Source organism: Papaver somniferum, unplaced genomic scaffold, assembly GCF_003573695.1.
Source record: "Papaver somniferum cultivar HN1 unplaced genomic scaffold, ASM357369v1 unplaced-scaffold_19, whole genome shotgun sequence".
Taxonomy (NCBI): Eukaryota; Viridiplantae; Streptophyta; class Magnoliopsida; order Ranunculales; family Papaveraceae; genus Papaver; species Papaver somniferum.
Window position 1 is genome coordinate 19,081,963 of NW_020628818.1, and position 21,118 is coordinate 19,103,080.

A 21,118-nucleotide genomic window follows, 5' to 3' on the forward strand; every position below is an offset into this window, starting at 1 on the left:
TAGGTTGACCACTCATTAGCAGAGCATTCGCCTCGCCCTAGCCTCTTCCACTCGGCCAAGATACAGAAGGTGTTACCATTCCATTGGGATAATGCACGAGAAGGACGAATCTTTGAAAGAGCTTCATATATGAAGGGACGGCTAGGATCGTACAACAAGAAGCGCAGCCCGAGCTCCAACTGACCCTTGGTGATGACGGTCGCCTAGGCTAAGTGAGGAAAGTTCATGACATCACTTTTTTTTCAAAACACTCTTTTGGCCCGATAAGAGTTTGATGTCATAACCGTGGAGATCAAAATCATCTTTTAACGGCTTGATGAACTATTCATCAGTCAAATCCTTGGCAACCCTTTTGTCATTCCTACAAGAAAACGAAGGAGAACCGTCAGAAAGGATAAAGTTAAGGGCGCGATAATCATGGTGTGAAAGGCTGTCAACAATAAACAAAGAATCAACAGAAACACCATCATCATCAGAGAAGGTATAACTGACACACCCCTTCTCTGTCATGGAGGGAATCGAAGAATCCATGGAGAACTATTGGGAAGAAATCTCGAACCAAAGAAGATAGCAAGCGGCAAAAATCGCAACATCAGCAAGGGGAAAGCAATGGAAGGATCAAAAGATGGTTGAAGCTCTCAAAGAATCAGAAGACGAAGAGATATCAGAGCAGCAGTTGAAAGAAGAAACTAAGGAAAGAGAATGCAAGTTTTGGAAAAGGGAAAAAGACCAAGGGTCTATGATTTGAATTTATAGTCCCAACAATTGTAACCGGCGAAGAAGGTCAACAGGTCATAAAGACGAGTGTAGTGGGGAACAACATGGCGTGAAACACGGCATGGCAGCGGACGTGGGAGCAGAAGCGGTTTCTTTCCCTCGTGTCGATCACACGAGTGAAAGAAGGGGCATAAATGTAGGAGTGAATAATCCACAGATCCATGTGGAGCAATCCTAGGTAGTAGGGCATCGACAATAGATGAAGTGTGAAGCACCAAATCATCTTACCCGGCCTTGGCGCGAGAAAAGAGACACCAAGGAAACCCGTGAAGACAATACGTGTAAAAGATCGGAAGTGACTTAAGGGATAGCCATCGAGTACAAGAACAATAAATGCACTGACGAAGTGACTTAAAGGTGAAATGGACACCAAAAAATTAGCAAGGATGAAACCGGATTCATCCTGACATAAACTTAAAAAATAGTAAGGATGAAACTGGATGCATCCGGCCCGGCCCAATTTACACCCCTAGCAATGAGTGCATGGCTGGATCTTCACTTGATGTTCGCCAGGAAATCATGGCCGTTGAAATTTCCAAAATTGGCTAAAGAAGCTTCATTAAAGGCTATCGAAGAATGGGGCCAGACGAAGTCAATGATCACTCACTTGGTGGTAACTACTCTCACGTGCCTTGATTTTCCTGGTGTTGACCACCGCCTCAGCAAACTGCTTGGCCTAAAACCAACTGTACAACGATTCGGATTGTACAATCATGGTTGCTATGCTGGTGGGAGTGCTTTTTGCGTCTTGCGAAGGACATAGCTGAGAACAACCCAGGCGCGCGTGTACTCGTTGTGTCAAGCGCAATGTCATCGATCAATATTACTACTGGTCCATCGGAGGATTATTTGGGGCCACTTGTTTGTCAGGCTCTATTCTCCGACGGTGCGAGTGCTTTAATAGTTGGCTCGGACCCGGATACCTCTTCTGGCGAGAATCCACTATTTGAAATTGTTTTATCCCATCAGACGATGCTACCGGATAGCGATCATGACGTTGGTGGCTCCTTTAGACAAGTAGGACCTATTGCTCTACTATCCAAGCGTGTTCCCGATTTAATAGCTTCCAATATTGAGGAGTCTTTGAAGAAGCTTTTACACCTTTTGGTACAAGTGATTCGAACTCTGTGTTTTGGATTGTTTACCCAGGTGGTTCTCATATTCTCGGCCAAACTGAACTGAAAGCAGGCTTTGCGGAAAATCTAATTCTTTTAAAATCCTAAGTCATATAAGCTCACACGTCGCATGGTGATCCTAACCTCCTCTCTCCAAATTGCATAGAAATTCTCTCTACGTTGTACGGTGATCCTCACCCTCCCTCTCCAAATTGCATAGAAATTTTTTCTTTTTGCGCCACGTCATTCCTAATTTTTCTCTTCATCCCGCCATGTCACTGCCATCTCATTCCTACGTTAAAAACTTAAAATTTTTGGTCTTTTTTTACTGCACACGAAGGCATCCCTCTCCCTGACTTTCTTTCTCATGAAACCCTACATATCCAGCAAAATCATTCTTCTAGCATGTTGTCTTACGGAAAGAAAAGCTTAAATCTCAAAGGGTTTAAGTAGGGCTGTCAACTGTTCCGGTTCCTCCCGGGTATCATACTACCCAGAACTGGATTCTATTATTATTTCCGGTTCCGGGTCCTAACAGTTCCAGGTACGATTCCTAAATTAATGAACCCAGAATCGGACCCTATTAAGGAGTCGGGTACCCACCGGTTCCGGGTATTAAACAAGTATTTCATATCCAGTTTTAATGCAGATGAAAATACGTACCAATACATTAATGTAAATCTCCAGACAACTCAAACACAAGAATTAAAAAAAAAAAAAAAACAGAATACAGTGGTTACAAGTTTCAAATTCTTGTTTACACCTTACAGACAAAAAAAAGGCCTGAGCTTTAATCTCAAGGCTTTGGTACTTCTCATTGGACTATGGCAATGGTGTTGGGACTTTGAGCAAACAGTATATATACAATATACTGGCACCGCACCCCATAATTGCATCATTTTTCAAAGTCCCAGTACCATTTTGGTGATGCTGTCATATTCATTTGCCTTCCAAAAAAACAAAAGCTAATATCACTCGTCCTGCAGTAGTGGTCCAAAAGCACTAACATGAAAACTAAACACCAAAGTTATTATTCATCAGTAACAGTACGGAATCGCCTTCTTATAGCTCCATCTTTGGTGGTTATGGTCCTATGGAGTCACCTAGTTTGTAATTGTACTGACCTCATCCTATCCTTCGATGCCTCCCTTCTTCCCTTTCTGAAATTCCCAATTTCTCATGACTACTATAGTATAAACCCCAAGCTTGTGAACCAATGAAATTAAATTGAGTTTAGGAACAAAGACACAAACAAAGATATCATTCCCCAATGAATCAAACGGCATAAATTCAGAACATTCCACCATTAGATAGATTGAAACGCAATGTTAAACGATGCTTTAGCACGCCTAGGAGTAATTTCAATCGCAAAGCCTTAGAAATTTAATAAGCCACATATCCCATATCCTAAACGATCAAGTTAATCAAAATCCACCGACAAATCACCCCTACAATTACCGAATAAGTAAAGAATGAAATAATAATTTTTACCCTTTTTTTCTTAATTCAGGATTTTCATCAAACAGTTTATGTGCAATTTTGTTGTTGTCAAGAGGTGTATCTCTCCCTTCTATATTGAGCTCCGCATATGTCTTCTTCACCTGCAAATTCATGCTTGAATACAACCCAACATTTCTAAGCATTCACACACCGAAACAATCTCTAATTCAGCCATTCACTTCCCAACAAACAGTGACAACAACTAGTGTTCTTTAGCTTTTTTCTCGTTTAAAAACACCATCTAACTCCATATAAAACTTATTCAAAGTTTGAATTTTTCCATAACCCATCCTTATTAATCAAACCAGAACTTGAATAACTTTGATTCTTCTCTATTAACTACCAATAATAATGACAGGAAAATCAAATTACTTAGAAATGATAGGTTAAGCTAGAAAAGGAATAAAATTAAACTACAAAAGGCATGGGATAGTGAAGAAATCGTGTCGATTCAACAGTCGCCATGGAAATCGATTTTTCAAGCATAGTTTTGGTTCTCAGGAAGAGAGGTTTCAGAGATTGACAGGCGGAATTATCATAGCTGATACCTTATTTTGAGGTTTTAAGCAAATTTAGGTCGGGTACCCGGGAACCGCGTGTACCCGTCGGGTATACCTGATAAGGATCAGAAACTAACCGGCTCCTTAGCGGTTCTGCCCGTCGGGTATTAAAACTACTAATGGGTCCAATATGAGGACCCAGAACTGGACCCAATTCAGCCAGATCCGGTCCGGTTCCAGATAATTGGGTACCCATTGACAACCCTAGGTTTAAGGTAACAATCGTGTGGTTACACAGTAAAATCCAGTAGTTATGTCGATTAGTTTGTTTATGGTTTTTCTTGATCTGATATTTTCTTATTATTTGGTAAAGTAAAATTTTCCTCCCCCTATTCTCTCTGACTTTCTTTCTCATGAAACCCATAGCCGGAAAAATCCTTCTTCTAGCATGTTGTCTTAACTCTTACGACAAGAAATCTTAAATCTCAAAGGGTGCATAATCCAAATGTCAACAATCACGATAATCATATGGGTTCTATGTTCTCTACTTCTTCTTCTTGGAAGGAACTGTTAGGGTGCATATGATTTTTCTAACAATCGTGTGGTTACACAGTAAATCCATGCAGTTAATTCGATCAGTTTGATTAGGTATTTTTTTATCTGATATTTTTTTAATTGTTTGGTGAAGGTACTTCTGAGGAAATCCTAGGGTTTTACTCCGGGTAAGATTTTATGACCAATCTTCTTTAGAACTAGTGAGTCTCCACATCATTTTTATTAATAATGTTTTATTAATATCTGACAATTTTCTAATCCCCAATCCTCCTTCAGCAAAAGGTGTATAGACTCTTCTCCAAGAAAAAGTTTTAGACTTCTTTACTTCTGCATCTCCTGACCATAGAAAGTTCCTCATAATTTTTTCACATTCTTTAATGATCGAAGATGGCCATTTATATACAACCATATTGTATATGGGAATGCTACTAAGAACATGTTTGATCAAAATCAATCTGTCATGTAAAAACAGAAGTTTCCCTTTCCAGACTGCCAAATATTCTTGCATCTTTTCAACCATTGGCCATAATGTAGCAGTTTTAACTCTCCCTGGATGGATAATGACTCCCAAATATTTATCTTAGAATGAAGTTAAATCCATTTGAAACATGTTTGCAATCCATTCCAAATGTTTACATTCTTAACAACCTCATTATTTGAAACAAGACTAACCTGTTTAGTCGTGATATTACTCAATTTAGCATTTGACTTGGAGGTTTTTTTCTCTGCAGAAGTTTTAACTACTGATGACCAAGAAGTAAAAGGAACAGATTCAAGTGTTACCTGCCCTGTACCAGCATCAATAAATTTAACAACACTACTTTCAAGCCCAGTAACTTAAGCAATTTGAAATAATTGTTGAGGAGGTAATTCAATAGTAGTTTCTTCCTTATTTATTTCTTCCTCTTCTTTATTATCTTCAGAATTCAAAACATTAAATCTTCCTCCTGCCAAACCAGATTTGATAGAGTTTGAGTTGTTCTTTGTAACAAGAGTTGTAATGTTGGTAACTAGAGAGACTTACACTAAATGTTACCGGTGAGTTGAATTAGAGGTACTATGTTGTACCTTTCATGGAGAGCTTTCTACCTTTGATCTATCACAAATATCAAAAGGAATTTGAGGCACTTCTACTTTTCCTTTATTCCTTTGTACACTTCCTTTAGTACTGCTTTTGGTTTGTTGATCTCTACAATCAGTTGTTGCATGACCAATGATTTTACAATGATGACAATATTTAGGAGAAACTGGGATCGAAATATCCTGAAAAAAAACCACCATACTTTGTACTAATCCAGATTTTATTAGGAATTGACTGAGCAGAATCCATCTCAACCAAAACATTTGCATAATACCCTGATTCACATTTTTTAGTCGCAGCATCAATTTTAATAGGTGTTCCAATTTCTTTTCAGATTTTGAACAATATTTCCTCCTTCTAGAATTCTAGACCCAAACCAGGAAGACGAACCCAAACCTGAGCTTTAGAAGTACGCTGATTAGATGGTCTAAAATTTGAACTCCAATTCCTTACCTGTAGAACCTGATTGAGAACCTCCCATTGACCAGCTTTGATAGTTCTACGATCTAACTCATTGTCCAGCTTAATTGTAAAAAATCCTCTTCCCAATGGAATGAGTTTACATTCCCCAGTTAACTTTCATTGCTGTCTTAAGATAACGGCAGCATCAACAAACACTAATGGAAAATGCAATAAAAAAGTCCGCCAAAAAAACACTTAAAACCTCTAAAAAGGACTGCTTTTGAGAGCCCTAACATTGTAGTCTTATTACTCAAAACGACTGTGTCTGAGATTCTTTAAATTTTTCAAATTACGACTTTCTTGAACAGTCCAGCAACTTTACTGATAGAAGCGGTCATATTGCTGGATCATATTTTATAAGAAAAATAAAATTGATTCAGCTGAATCGATCCTAAACTAATTCAGTTGAATCTTAAACTAGAATCAATTATAATAGCAACGAACAAGAAACTAAAACTGAATGAATTCAATCAATTTACATTCAATGTTCTTAAGTTGAAACACTCCCATTCGATTAAAATTTGAATTCATTATATGTACAACACACTGATCATATCTGATTTCAATTGACACTTGGGTTCTGAATAACCAAAAAATTATAAACAAAACATGAACTAACACCAATACAAGTTCTAAGCTTTCTTAAAGATAAGGGAAACCCAACAAAATGATGAATTATATGATGATGAACTGAGCAGCACAACATACCTGCAGAAAAAATAAGCTTGGGCATTAGTTAAAAATTTGGTTTCAACACGATAAGAATGAACCATTCAAAGATGATATAGAAAAATGCAGACAAATGTAAGCTATATTTCTAGTTATCACGATGATATATAACTTTACGATTGCACTGGAACACGAATCCTTGTTATGATCAACTAGGAGTATCTAGTACTAAACTTGTAACACAATTTTAGCATACAAAATGCAAGGAAACACAAATATTTGCCATCAACAAGAATGCAGATTAATACTTTTTACCCATTGAAATGAATAAGAACGCAATGACTTATACCACAATTGCAATGAAAACACAAAATATCTCAAGTTCCATGTGATGACAGAAACTACAAGACATTGATATACTTAACGAACATATGATATTTTAAAACCAAGTTAACAAGAAAAAATTAAACCTTAAAGAAGGAATGACAATCAAAAATTCAACCTGTCAAATAAGTTCTTAGTGCATAATGAGCCTCACACGTCTCGTGGTTGACCTGGAGAATAAAAAAGATGTTCGTGTAAGCGAAAGCTTCAGGACACAAATTTGAAACAAAAAAAAAAGTTAGCTTTTACATACCAAGATAGATACGCCTAAATGTCCACGCTACATCGAGTAGGTCTCTGTCCACTTACTCTTGAGCTGGGGTTGCATCGAAAAGTCATGTCAATCATGATCCTTAATAAGCACTAGAATTTGTAAAAATAACAAGTGCGTGTAACGTTGATACTTTAATTAAGATACGAACAGAAAAATAAGAAACTGAACACACTAGGGGAGGAAAGATCCTTTTAGCCACTTTGCGAGGTACATAAGATGTATTAGACTCTATATTTAACATAAACAAAAACAATTCTGTAAATGGTAATACCAGGATAAATATCAATGTAAATCCATTACCGTACTTTATTTACAGGTTGGGGAGTCATCTGTGCATCAACCTCATCATTTTCAACAAGTTCAGCTCTGCAGTAGAGGTATAGAATGTAAAACTGTTGTTCAGCAACTCATGATGCCACACAAAGAATTCATGTAACACGTTTTGGAGTTATAAAGATAGAATGAACATACCCATCAAGGCACTCTGATGATTCTAGAACTTTTGTAAGGGCTTTCTGAACCTACCTATAAAATAAAAACAGCCCATTCTGTAACATGCTTTGAAATCAAAGGAATCCATGCTTTGAAATCGAAAGAAACCCATTTTGCAATAATCGGGACATCGGCCAGTACTTTATACGTGTCAAAAAACTGCCTTATGATAAAAATAAAGTACCTTAGCTGCAAAAGTGCTGCTAAGAATGAAGCATCCGTTCCACCTCTCCAGTCCTTGCTTGATGAACCATCAACAGTCTTCTGTGTTGCTGAAATACATGATTCAGTAAACATAAGATATAGCTCCATAACTCTTAAAATTAATTCAATGAAAAAAATGACAGAGAGAACTAGACTAACCGGTGATTGCCTAGACAGTGACTCAACATTGTATTCATCTCCAGACTCAGCCAATGCGATTTCCTCAGGGTTTCTGCAACCAAAGACTGCAACTTGCTTTTCATTGAAGATGAGGTTGTTGCTGTCCTTAACCTTGAGTTCGTGGTGCTTCTGTTGACCTTGAACGGTGTCTTACTTAAGCATGAATGTCTGGGATTACATAAAAAAATACACCAACCATCATTAACAAATCATGTTGTAAATCATCTCCTAAACACAAAATAATTACAGAACTAGGAATGAAAGACTACCCAAAATAATTTATAATTGTTGAAATTTACGGAAACATAGAACCACTCGATGATATTACAGATATATACGAGCATGGTACGTAGTTAGAATTGCTCCTAGTAACTGGAACTGATAGTGGTGAAGCAAGACTCTAGTTTCTGAACTTTTCTCTTCTTATTAATCTGTTCTTGCTCCGTTTAACAAGTGATACCGCGCTTCCTATTTATAGGCTTTACAAACCATCATTATACTCTAGTTTTATCTGTAATTTTCTTATCTAGAAACTTGTATAACTGACTTTCAAATTCCTTGGAGTTCTATAGACTAGTTTGATTAAATCCTTCACACCTTAGACTCAGTTGCTCTAAACTATTCTGAATTGTCACATTTATACTTATCTGACTAACTAGATTATTCTAGACTCATTTGGACTTCATTTGGACATTACAAATTAAGGTATTTCAGCAAACATGTTTACAAATATATAAAGAAACTCATTAGGCATCCTTCTCATCGAGAGGAATTACTAAACACAGTAAAGATACAACTTATCAATAAAGTTTCAATTGTCAGATCAACAAACAAGTCGATAAGTCCTTAACTTCTGCTCACAAATGTATCAATCTAAAATCTTTAAATTTAAGAAAATCAATACCAACCAAACAAAATTAATGAGACTTAGTTCTTATAAAAGATCGAACAGTCATTCATAATCCAAAATAAAAAGGAAAAATAATCTCAGTAACATGATTCACTGTAAAATAAATTTTATCTGTTAAGTTTACAAATAAAATCAATTCTATCCAGATCGACAATTGTCTTAAGTAGATCTGTAAAACAAACATATAAATGATCGATTAATCACGACAAAAAATAATTATACCATGTAATCAATTGCAATAAACGAATCGTTAACAGCAGCAATTCAAAATCATCTTGGTGTAGGGAAACTCCAGCAATCAACCTGTTGATAAGGAATAAAACAAGAAAATTAATTTTTGCTGAAAAAAGAAAAGAAGATAAAAGATCCGCTAATAAAAGAAACAAGGGTTTTAAAATTCTGGCTATACATGTTCATGCTGAATCTTGAAACCCTAACGTCATATTAGAAGGCTGAAGAAAAAATTAGGGATTTGCTGAAATTGGTTCGATTTGGTAAAAAATAATAATTACGGTTTTACTGAAATTTGTTTGAGATTTGATTTGATTGAAACATATCGAAAAGATTTTGAGATTTGATTTCGTCTCTTCAACAACTCTCTCTTCTTAAATTTTCAGATCTCTTTTTTACCGTTAAAAAGAAATAGAAGGATTTGCTTTTCTCTATTTTTGTTATGAAAAGTTGATAGCCAAATGTATTAAGAAAGCCCTAGGTAGTCTTATTTATAAATCCTAACAGACTTAAAAATCCCATTTTCCACTAGTGAAATTTGATATACTGTAAATTTAATCTCCCTATAAGCAAGAACTTCCATGGATTTAAAGCCTCTTCAAACAAATCATCAGGCAATCAATTGAGGGGATTTTTAAAGAAGACATTTCTAAATTAGGTTGTGAATTATCTAAATGAGACTCATCAAAACAGGTGGATTTAAGACCAGAATCCATAAATCCACCTGACTTAATGATTGCTGATCATGAAGAATGAAATCGAAGCAAAAAACACCTGAAATTTATGGGTTTGACCTAGAAATTGAAGAACGTAGATTGAAAAATCTTACTGAGTTAGTCGCCCGATTTGTAGAGCGTGACTAGGTTCAAACTCTTCGATGGTGATGATAATGCCCATCATAAACGATGGATTACGGCATTGAATCACAAGTACCGGTATTGTTTCACGAAATACAATCCATGCCGAGACCATCAAACAGAATTGTAAATTAAAAATACACTATGCGGGGACCTAAAGACGGTATTGTCGATAAAATGAAGACAATGCCGATATTCGAAGGTAACTCCTAGGTTGTTCCTGGATACCAAAAGAACAATACCGACATATATGCAAAATTAAACAACAATGTCGTAACCTAATGTCGCCGTAGTATTCAACCTGAAATCAATGCCGGAGCTAAGCATACACTTTCAGGTGATTTTAATTCTCTAGCAGGCGTAGTATTCAACCTAAAATCAACGTCGTAACTCAATACCGACATGGTCTCATACTAAATTCAATTCCGGAACACAAAACCGGCCTAGTATTCATACTAACTTCAGTGCCAGAATTTACTGCAACTCAACTGTGTTAGGGTTTGCGATTCTAACCTAAACCCAATGCCCTAATTCGATTCAAAATACTAATACAACAGTTCAGAATCACTTACCTTCTCACAGAAGCCATTTTTCCGAGAGTTTGATTGTCCGAATTTTCTTCTTCTTCTTCATCATCATCTTCTTCTTCTTCTTCTTCAGGAGCAATCCGATTGATCCTTTCTTCTTGTTTTTATTGAGCTATTGATTTTGATTTTGGTTGCGGTTTGGGATTGGGTTTCTTTCGGGGAGCCATGGTTATAGAATAGGGTAATCGACGAAGAAATTTTTGAATCGAGGATGAAGAACGATGAAGAAGAACGACGGAAGAATTTTTTTTTCAAAACCCTAACCCTAACGAGTGTCGATAGTGAAAGGGATATGAATTTTGGTTTTTGATTTTAAATTTGAAGTTTTTATTTTGGGGGAAGGATAGTATGATATTTTCATAATATGTTTAATTAATCAAATGATATTTTAGTATTTTGATACCCAAAAATCATCTCTTAACAAACACTATTAGATAGAGATACCTAATTGCGCGTTCATGAGGTGACGTTTATTATTCAATTCGCATATATGCAAGATAATTACTGTACAATACCACACATTTACGGCAGTCCATGATTGCAGCAATCCTATACACTACATGAATGTGACACGAAGGAAAGCAACAAAAGTACAAAACCATAGCAAACAACAATACCCGATTACAATAAAATCCCAACCCCAACAGTCATTGGTTTATCATCCTGCTTCATTACTGGTGTTGGAATTCCCAAAGCCAAGGAACAGTCTTTTCTTGCTTTGTTATCAAGTACGTATTTAGCAATCGCTTTTGCCATCCCGTATATCTCATCAACAGCGACAGTCGAAGCATTTGAATCAAATTTTTCGTCAATTTCAACTGATGTTGTTGTTCTAATTACACATAAACTATCATCTTTTGCCAATATCTTATATGTAATCTGAAAGAAAGAATATCCCAAATCCAAATATCCTCCTCTAGTTTGTTGAACAACTAGCTCCTTATTGCCATGATCAATCCTTACGAGCTCCACATCGAAGTCATGTAAACGAAGTCCCTTGAAACCTAAAAGGCACAATCAATCTTATTACTACTTGCTTGAGTTTTAGAATTGAAATTGAACTGAATTTTTCGTATTAACAAGAAATTAAACATCCTGCCAAAAATTACAAATAAATAATGCTTACCTGGGGTCATTACCATATGGATAATGGTGCCTACTCCTCCGTCAAAGGCAACAAGATTAACTCTCTCAAAAACATCCGGTTGGAGCTTGACCATGAGCTTCCACAAATCTTTTGAGCCATATACCGCCCAAACTTCATCGGCCGATGCACCTATGACATCCATCTCATTTGTTGCATGTTCCCGCATCTCTGTTCTTCAAATTAGCTCCTAGCTAGTCCTACGTTATCCGCTTGATTAGATATATTATAGAACTCGCAGTTAAGCAAATTGATGTTTCACCCACCAGTCCTTGCCTTTTATGGTGTAATCTTTGATCATTTTCAACATCAAGAAAAAGTCGTTCAAAGTCTTTCCACTGTACTAGAAGAACCGACCATCAGTCAAAAAATATTGGAAAATGTATCGACTGCTTAATTAGTCTCAATTTTTCCTTGGAAATTAATGGTGATCTTTATAACCTACTACTAAATCAGCACGAAATGAATAGAATGATCATCACACGGGCAGCGGGAAAGACGGTTCTTGTTTCCTTGATATTTTTAAGGTCAAGGGCCGGCATCATTTTCCTATGCAACAGCTTCAAGTGAATTTTGCTCTATGGGACGGGTAAGACACTTGTTTGGACTAAGGAATATAGATTATGCACATTCTGAACCACACCCTTTTACTTTTGTATTAGAAAAAATAATCAGGGTGTCGGATTTGAACCTCATTTAGAATAAAAACAAAGTAGATGTTGAACCTCGATGTCAATGATATTCTTAATACCTTTGTGCTAAAGGTAAATGCAGCATGTCGCTTATACATTCCGATTGTGCAATAACTACAGTTTAGGTGCCAATTATTGACTTCGCTCTCAAATAGTTACTTTTTTTTTTTGATCGGTACTTTTTTTTCTTTTCTTTTGAAGCAGTGAAATAGTTACTTTGAATCTGGATCAGTGTGTTCATCTTATCTGAGAAAATTGGTTATGGCCCAAGCCCATCATTTTAAGGAAAGCCGACTCATTTTCTGAGTAGGCGCAGGCCAAAAAAAAAAAAAAATCTTACTGTCAAGCCCACAATTAATTTCTGATACAGTCGCACCCATAATTATTTAAAAATATTTAAAACGTACTGAAAGACTCTATTACCCTTCATCGTTTTTGGGCATAATTTTTTTTCTTCTCTGCCGGTTTCTTTCCCTATTCCTCCATTAATCTCTGTAACGGATCTGCAAAGATTTTTTCTCCATCATTTAAAGAAATAAATCATTTAAAATCGATGATTCAAAGAAGTAAATCATTTTTGACTAAACCCTAGAATACATTTCAACAAAAATGGATGAAACAGACGAAGAAGAAAAAATCAAGTAGAAGAAACAGAAAAAAAGTTATGCAGCTAAATTTTCCCTTTATATTGTCTTATGCACTAAACAAAATGATGCAGAAGACATTATACACGTGTATAAAAATCCATAAATCAAAAAAGTGAAAAAAGTAATGCATAAGATAATATGCAGCTAAAACAAAATAATGCATAATGTCTTATGCATCTAAAAAAACTGATGCATAACCAGAAAAAGTGAGAAAAATAATGCATAAGACATTATGCAGTTATGCTTATCATAAATCACTGCAGATGCAAAAAGAATATGCGTAACTAGTTATGCAGTACAAAGAAAATAAACTTGGAAATAAAATAAAAAGAAAACTGAATTTTGAAAATTTTGGGTTTCGACAGAATTTATACGCCAATTTTGGATGCGCGTGTGAACTTTTACACGCGTGGGTTTGACAGTGGTGGAAGATGAGAAAATGGGTGTGGCTGTAGTTTTCACTTAAATGTATCTCTTATAGTGATTCCGAGGACATGGAAATTAGATTTTCCCCGCTTCTTAATTCGTATATTCCTATTTGTTTGTATCTTACTGTTTCTTTCGGTTGTAATTTAACATAACAGTGAGCCAAAACGCCGACCATCATTCCAGGAACTGCTAGTGAAGCTGAAATATCTACAGAAGCGCTATTCTACTCAACCACGAGGAGCCTGCTTAGACCCAGGTGGTAGCAGTTTCACAACCTGGGGTCTATAGATATGAATATCTCGACATAAATGCATAAACAAACGAAACAAGCTCAAATGTGAGCTCGGTGGATGTTTACCGTAACGAAAGCATCAAAATCTCTTCATAAGTATCCACTGTCTAGACAAGGTCTTTTTTGTGTCAGATAACCCGTCCAAGATTAATGCTGTGAATGATAAATGGAGATGCTTTTAACCTTGAACGGCAAAGTGCAAGGACTCGTCCAAGATTTTACTGCTGGGGTAAGAACTTTTGTAAATAAGGCGGCAGATGTTGTGGCTAAATATGAAGTTCCCTTCATTATAAGGCCCTCGTAAGTGTTAGATTAGAGACTCTACAAATTGATGTCGTACCAAATGTTAATATTTATTTATCTGCTGATTTTCTTTTTACATGAGATAGCAAGGGCCACAACAACAGCGGATACTAGCTAGGCACTGGAAGTAAAACCGTAAAATCCATATCAATCTATGATGGGTTTTATAAAAACAGTTTAAAGCAAACTAAGATCTCATCTTACCAAGTAACAACCAAGATCTCATCATATATAACAATTCCTAGTAAGCAACTGCAGCTACCACAGCAAGGATAACGAAACCCAATTTTCCAGTAAAACCCTTAGAAATAGACAGAACTGTTTGGTGAAGGAGCTGGAGCACTGACTGATGGTGAAGGTGCAGGAGCGGAACAAGAAGGTGCTGGTGCTGAAGTTGTTGGAGGTTCAGGGGTAGCACGATCAGCAAGTACTCCAATATCAAGTCTAATATCAACTTTTTGTCCCATTTCACAGTGTTCAGGAACTCCACGGATGCAGAATAAGTGTCCCTCAGCCTTAATTGGAATTGTATCTTTGCCAGAAGTGAAGGTTTTGATTGGTGATGAAGCGTTGCATTTCTTGTAGTTCTCGTAACTCACTTGGACAACATTGTGCCACTCTGGATCGTACTCGAAAGCTATCCAAAAACAACAGAAAAGAAACAAAAACTAGAAAGGTTAGAACTTCATTTTAAGAATTAAAAGACATTCCCGGAACAAAATCATCAAAAATCATGTGTACGAGAGTTAACAAAGAAATATCTCCAAATGATCTTTAATGACTTAATCAAGAAGCTTTAAAACCATTAGGAAAAGAATCAAAGAAATAGAGCGTAAAATACCAATGGAATCTCCAATTTTGAAGGCTTTTGAAGCAGACCATTCTTGGTAATCAGGCATGTGTTCCTCAGCAGTCCATCCATTGCCATCACCAACCTTGTAAACTTCAGCCATTGAAGAAGCAACACATAAAGCAGCTAAAACCATGAAAAACACAACTCTTTCAACGAGACCCATGATCAATATTCTGTGATTATTAGTATGAGATTCAAAAAACAAATTAAGAACAAGAACAGAAGACTGGTATTGTTAATAAAGAGAGAAGGCAATTGAAGAAGAGACAGAAGGAATTGGGAGATTTTTCTGACAAATAAGTTGTAAAGCAAATGCCAAGAGCTAATGGGTGTGGGAATTTAGTACCCAAGTACCCTCCTTATATAGACATTGAGGAAAGTGCATAGAAAGACAAGGAATTTGAGAATATTTGAGAGAAATTAAATTGATTACTGAATTAATGTAATTAAAAATCGCTCACCAATAAATTACTACTCTTATTTTCCAAGTTCGAACGAGTGATTCTTTATTGACGATTTTTGGTAGATAACTAGATATAGAAATTGATTTTGAGAGCCACTACACTGTAAGATGTTAGGAAACTTCCGAAATAGACATTTTTGCACAATCACTAAAAAGTACAAATTAATACTTGAACGTGGGAGTAGGTCAGTCTGTTCATGGTTACTACCATTTTCGGTATTTCTTTCTTGTATCCTCAGAAAAGTGTAGCATTTCACACTAGACAAAAGTCTATGCTAGTTCCTTCGATTGCTACAACTCTAGCCTAATAAGGAACTAATGCACATGATAGTATTTGTTGTTGTTGATTACAGTAATTCAAATTTAGAATTGATTGTTGATGATTTTTTTTTTTGACGGGAAAAATCACCTGTCATTAACTTAAAAAAGTATTACAAACATCAACCAAGGGTTCCTTCATTACAAGAGAAGCCAAAAAGGAAGGAAAAGAAACCCATTTGTCCTTAATACAATACTTTCTAGCATGACGAGCAAGCCGATCAATTAGTCTATTTTTAACACGATTAATATACATAAGTTTAAAAATTTGAATACTAGGAATCAAACTCCGACACTCCACCAAAATATCACTAGTCGACCACCCAATATTTGTACAATCTCCATTAACAAAATCAACCAACTGAAGACAATCCGAAACAAAAACGACTTTAAAAAGATTCGTCTCTTGAACCCAAGAGAAGCGCACATTTGTCTAATTTTGTGAGCACCACATAGAAAACGGGATTGTAATATTGCACTACATAGAAAATGTGTATGCAGAGCGTTTTGGTTCATTGAGTCTTAACAAAAAAACCGGGAATAAAATAAAATAAAATGGAGAAGTGGGGCATAGATCCCCATACCTCTCGCATGCTAAGCAAGCCCTCTACCATCTGAGCTACATCCCCTGGTTGAGAAAGTAGCAAATATTTAAAACATAAATCATGTTCCTTTCGCCCATCCAACATTCGACCACACCAGCTGGTCTAGAATCTGCCGGTAGTTCTTCAGCTAAAGCTTCAAGTAAGGCTTTCCTATGAATTGATATAAGGTCCATCTGAAATCCACACGCTCCTGCGAAATGTTAGGAGGGACAAGGGACACGAGAGCATGAGTTGGACATGTGGCACATTTAGCTATATCTGACACTGAATTAAATCTAGCCCATAGGACTTAGCCTCCATTTGAGATATTACTAGACTCGTGGTATAAAACCACCATCATTACGTTGGACTTCACATATGACAATGGTTTTTTTTTTTGTTTGAAGCATGCATTTTATTAGTAAAGGATCAGGTTATAGTTTGGCGTGGGTATGTGGTACCCACGGAATCATGATAAAGAATTTGACTGATAAAGATCGGGATTTCCTGGTCCCATATTTTGGTTGAGAAATTTCCCATTTGACTTCCATCTGCCGCATGATTGGCCAAACCATCTGCTGCTTGATTTCCTTCTCTGTAGTCGTGTTGGATAGAGGCCTGCGGAATCTGTCGAATTCTATTCTTTATTTCCTCAATCATCCCTGAGATGTGAGGGGGGGGGGGGGGGGGGGGGGAGGGGGTGCCGGGGGGATGTGATGAAATGCAGAAGGTTCTCCGAGTCCGTTTCAAAGAGAACTTTTGGCCATTGACTTTCTGTTGATGTTCTTGATGCCAAAAGCAGAGCCCAAGTTTCTGCAGTTAAGGCAGTCGTAGTTCCTAAAGGTTGATCTAGAGCCATTAATGTTTGTGCGTCGGAGTCCCTGCAAATGAAACCTGCACCCGCAAAGCCCGGATGACCCCTGGCTGCCCCATCTGTGTTGATCTTAATCCAGTTCATGTTCGGAGATGACCATCCTACCGAGATTGTTGAGATTTTTTTGGCGCCTCTTGGGTGGTTAAGTATCGGTGAATCTCCTGGTAGGACCGGGGGTAAGGAATCTAGGGCCGCAGAAAATTCTTGTTGCTTTTTTTAAGCCCAGACTAAGATTTCTTTCGATGTTGTTTACTTTTGGAGGTATATTAGATCATTCCTAGCCAACCATAAGGTCCAGAGTAGATAACAGAAAGAGGAGATGACAGATGTTGGTGCTGATTGTTGTAAGATATGGGAAATGGTTGTCTGAGGCGTTAAGGTAAATGTATGGGGATAGTTGGAGTTTGGTGTGGTTGAAAGTTGAGTGATCAAGGTGTTCCAAGATGTTGTCGCCGTTGGACAGTGAATTAGCATTGAATCGCTGATTCTGGATCAGCGTTGCATCTAGGACAAATGTCAGAGTTGGTCAAATGGATGTGATGTAAATGAGAGAAGGTTGGTAGACCTTCATTGATTGCTTTCCACAAGAAAAACCGAATTTTTGGTGGACACGGTAAGGTCCATAGGAATTTGGTAGGTGGGAGGGGAATCTGAGTAGGTTGACCATGGGTTTGACATTTGTATCCCGATGAAGTAGTGTATTTTCCTGATTTTGAGTGTGGCCAGATAATTTTTTCCTGGGGGCTATCTTGGAGAAGGTGGATGTTTATGATTTTTTTGGGATACAAGATTGGGAAGGGTGTTTAATTTTTCAATGATATCAGCTACCTTTCGGATCGGGTAACATTATGCTGGGTCTAGATTTGAATTGATGAATGTGGAATCCAATTGGCTTCTATTGGTGTTGATAACCCATTACCAATTCGATGAAATATCAATTGTTGAATGGTAGGGGACAAGTGATGCTAGTTGTCTCCATTGAGCACTGGAGGATGATGGTATGTAATCAAACCCTTGGTTGTTGATCAAGGTATTTTTCATTTAAAAGACTTCCACAGATGGAGTTGGGTTGTTCATGCAAATTCCAAATTCTTTTCATGAGAAGAGCATTGTTATGATCGCTGCTTTTTCTTATGCCTAACCCTCCTTCCGATACTGGTTTTGTTACTTTATCCCAGCCAATAGGGTGAAGCTTTTTAACTGTCGAATCATGTCCCCAGAAAAAATTTCTGGTGATACGATATATTTGTTTGTGGACATTGCTGGGTAGGTTTTGTGTTTGCATAAGGTGGTTTGAGGTGGGGATTAGGGAGGATTTGATGAGAATGAGTCTTCCAGCTGGAGTTAGGCATTTTGTCATCCATCTTTTATCTTTTCGAGCTAATCTTTGCAGAAGAGGCACAAAGGTGTGATTAGAAGCTCTTCCTTGTTTGAATTGGACTCCTAGATAGGTTGGAGGTTTTGATGTTGCCGGCATATCGAAGAATTACTTTATTTTGATCGGATCCAATCTCGGGTGATGAATGATTATTGATTTGGAAGTATTAATTACCTGGCCCGCTGAAGTGCCATAAGAGTGAAGCAGGGTCTTAAGACGAAGGTTACTCTGAGTCGAGGCTTTATATATGATTAATAGATCATCATCATACATTAAATGAATAATGGGTGGTGCTTTCTTTGATATGTTAAGTCCTTGAACTAGCTTTTGGTTTTGAAGGTTTCCTAAATTTGTAGACAGGATTTCATCACATATGATGAAAATATAAGAAGAGAGCGGGCCTCCTTGTCTGATACCTCTAGTTGGGTTGATGTAACCATGAGGCGAATATGTAACAGTTGTGACGCATAACATAATGTAATCTATAAAGGTTGATGGAAATCCTAGCCTGGTGAAGGCGGTTTTGATGAATCCCCAATCTAAGCTATCATAGGCTTTCTGGATATCCAATTTGAGAGCTATTTTTGGTTCCTTGGTGAGGTTTGGTTCTGATATGGTGAAAGCGCTCTGCAGCGATTGTTGTGTTATCGTGAATTGATCTTTGTGGTACAAAGTCACTTTGATAGGGGCTTATTAAGAAGGGGAGAATGGGTCTAATACGGTTGACTAGGATTTTTGCATTAATTTTATATGTGACGTTACAAAGCGCTATGGGTCTGAATTATAATGGTTTTGATGGATGATCGACTTTAGGTATTAGTGTTATATTTGTGTGGTTCATGAGAGGATGTATACTAAGATCATTGAAAAAACTTCAAACCATTTCTATCAATTGGGAGTGAGTTGTTTCCCAGAAAACTTTGAAAAACTTACTTGTGTAACCATCTGGACCAGGAGCACTCTCGGAATTTATGGAGAATAGGACTTGTTTGATTTCTGCTGTAGTTACTTCCTTGGTAAGTAGTTCTGATTGTCTGGGATTTAATCTTGAGTTGATATTTTTAAAAATATCCTCGTCGATCACTGTAGGTGGGCCGTATACTGTTGAGAGTAATGATCTAAAATGAGTTGAACAATGTCCTCCTTCTTGTTAACCCAGTTGTTTTGTGGGTGTTGTAGTTGTATATTGTTATAGGCCCTGTGAATGGTTGCTTTAGTATGGAAAAAAGTTGTGTTAAGATCGCCCGATTGTAACCATTGAATTCGAGATCTTTTCTGCCAGTATGTTGCATGAAATCATAGCAGCTCTGCATGATCTATTCTTAATTGTTTTTTCCTGATATATGACAATGGTTTGTTCATGCGAGATCTCGTTGACATCATTTTTTTTATGAAAAGGTCACCATTTAATAAAAAATAAAAATGGTGATAACGGTTATGCTTGGATGAAAAAAATGCAAGACCAGTCATAGATAATAACTTTGGAATGTGCTCGACTTTGGTCAATTCATTTTCTATTACTGTATGACTCTTGTTGCTTGTTAGAAAATAAGTCTTCTAGCGTGTAATTCATCTTGTGCACTGTCAGCTATTCCAGGTGTTCATTGTTTATTGGTGTTAGCAATTAGTTAAGTGTCAGTCAGCTATTAGTGTTAGCTGTTACAGCCTGTAATATGTCGGCCATTCAGTTCAATAAATATATGTGCCTTGTGTCCTGTGTCTGTAATGAAAAACAAAATCAAGAAATTAATGAAATTGTTCATTATCTTCTCTGAGAGATTGTTTAGCAACATTATTCTCTCTGACATGGTATCAGATACATGTATCATCAAACCCTAAATTTCTTCATCAACAACAACATCAACAATGGTTGAAACTGAGAAACATATCCCTCTTACATTGAAACCATCATCAAAACTATCATCAACCAATTACACCTTATGGAAATCTCAGATTGTACCACTATTACGAAGTTATAATATTTACAGATTTGTCGACGGATCTTATCAATGTCCAGTTAAATTCTTCCGGAAAACATCTACCGCTGGTGAAGCTCTTCTTGCAGCCTTAACACTACCAGATCCTGATCCAGACAATGATTTCATTCGCAATACGCTATACAATTACTGGATAAATCAAGATCAAGCTATACTTTCTTGGTTATTTAGTTCCTACACTGAAGAGACTCATTCACAGGTAATTGATTGTACTTTCTCTCATGAGATTTGGACTAGATTAGAACATAATTTCAATGCTTCTACTAAATCAAGGTTGATGCAACTTAAATCTGATTTGGTTAATCTCAAGAAAAGTAGTGAATCAATGATTGTTTACTTCAATAAGGCTAGATATTTATCATATCA

General features: G+C 36.8%; 2 protein-coding genes, 1 long non-coding RNA gene and 1 pseudogene across 4 annotated transcripts; 1 reads left to right on the plus strand and 3 right to left on the minus strand.

Moving 5' to 3' along the window:
• Positions 1–1,260: 1,260 nt before the first annotated feature.
• On the plus strand, positions 1,261–2,000 carry LOC113338635 (annotated as a pseudogene).
• A 4,483-nt stretch (positions 2,001–6,483) lies between these two features.
• LOC113338796 lies at positions 6,484–10,309 on the minus strand. Of its 2 annotated transcripts, none has more exons than XR_003354858.1 (9): positions 10,164–10,309; positions 9,326–9,406; positions 8,173–8,361; positions 7,994–8,081; positions 7,789–7,842; positions 7,623–7,683; positions 7,297–7,359; positions 7,162–7,213; positions 6,484–6,698 (listed from the first exon to the last, which is right to left on the minus strand). It is a non-coding gene; the product is annotated as an uncharacterized LOC113338796 (long non-coding RNA). The 2 variants fall into 2 exon arrangements; XR_003354859.1 differs by lacking the exon at positions 10,164–10,309 and adding an exon at positions 9,513–10,125.
• Positions 10,310–11,208: 899 nt separating this feature from the next.
• Positions 11,209–12,104, minus strand: LOC113339057 (S-norcoclaurine synthase-like). The gene is made up of 2 exons (XM_026584461.1): positions 11,905–12,104; positions 11,209–11,782 (listed from the first exon to the last, which is right to left on the minus strand). Exons 1-2 carry the CDS (start codon positions 12,089–12,091, stop codon positions 11,400–11,402), a joined length of 570 nt encoding a protein of 189 aa, XP_026440246.1. The 5' UTR covers positions 12,092–12,104; the 3' UTR covers positions 11,209–11,399.
• A 2,212-nt stretch (positions 12,105–14,316) lies between these two features.
• LOC113338279 (mavicyanin-like) lies at positions 14,317–15,476 on the minus strand. Its single transcript, XM_026583722.1, has 2 exons — positions 15,127–15,476; positions 14,317–14,922 (listed from the first exon to the last, which is right to left on the minus strand). Exons 1-2 carry the CDS (start codon positions 15,299–15,301, stop codon positions 14,588–14,590), a joined length of 510 nt encoding a protein of 169 aa, XP_026439507.1. The 5' UTR covers positions 15,302–15,476; the 3' UTR covers positions 14,317–14,587.
• Positions 15,477–21,118: the final 5,642 nt, after the last annotated feature.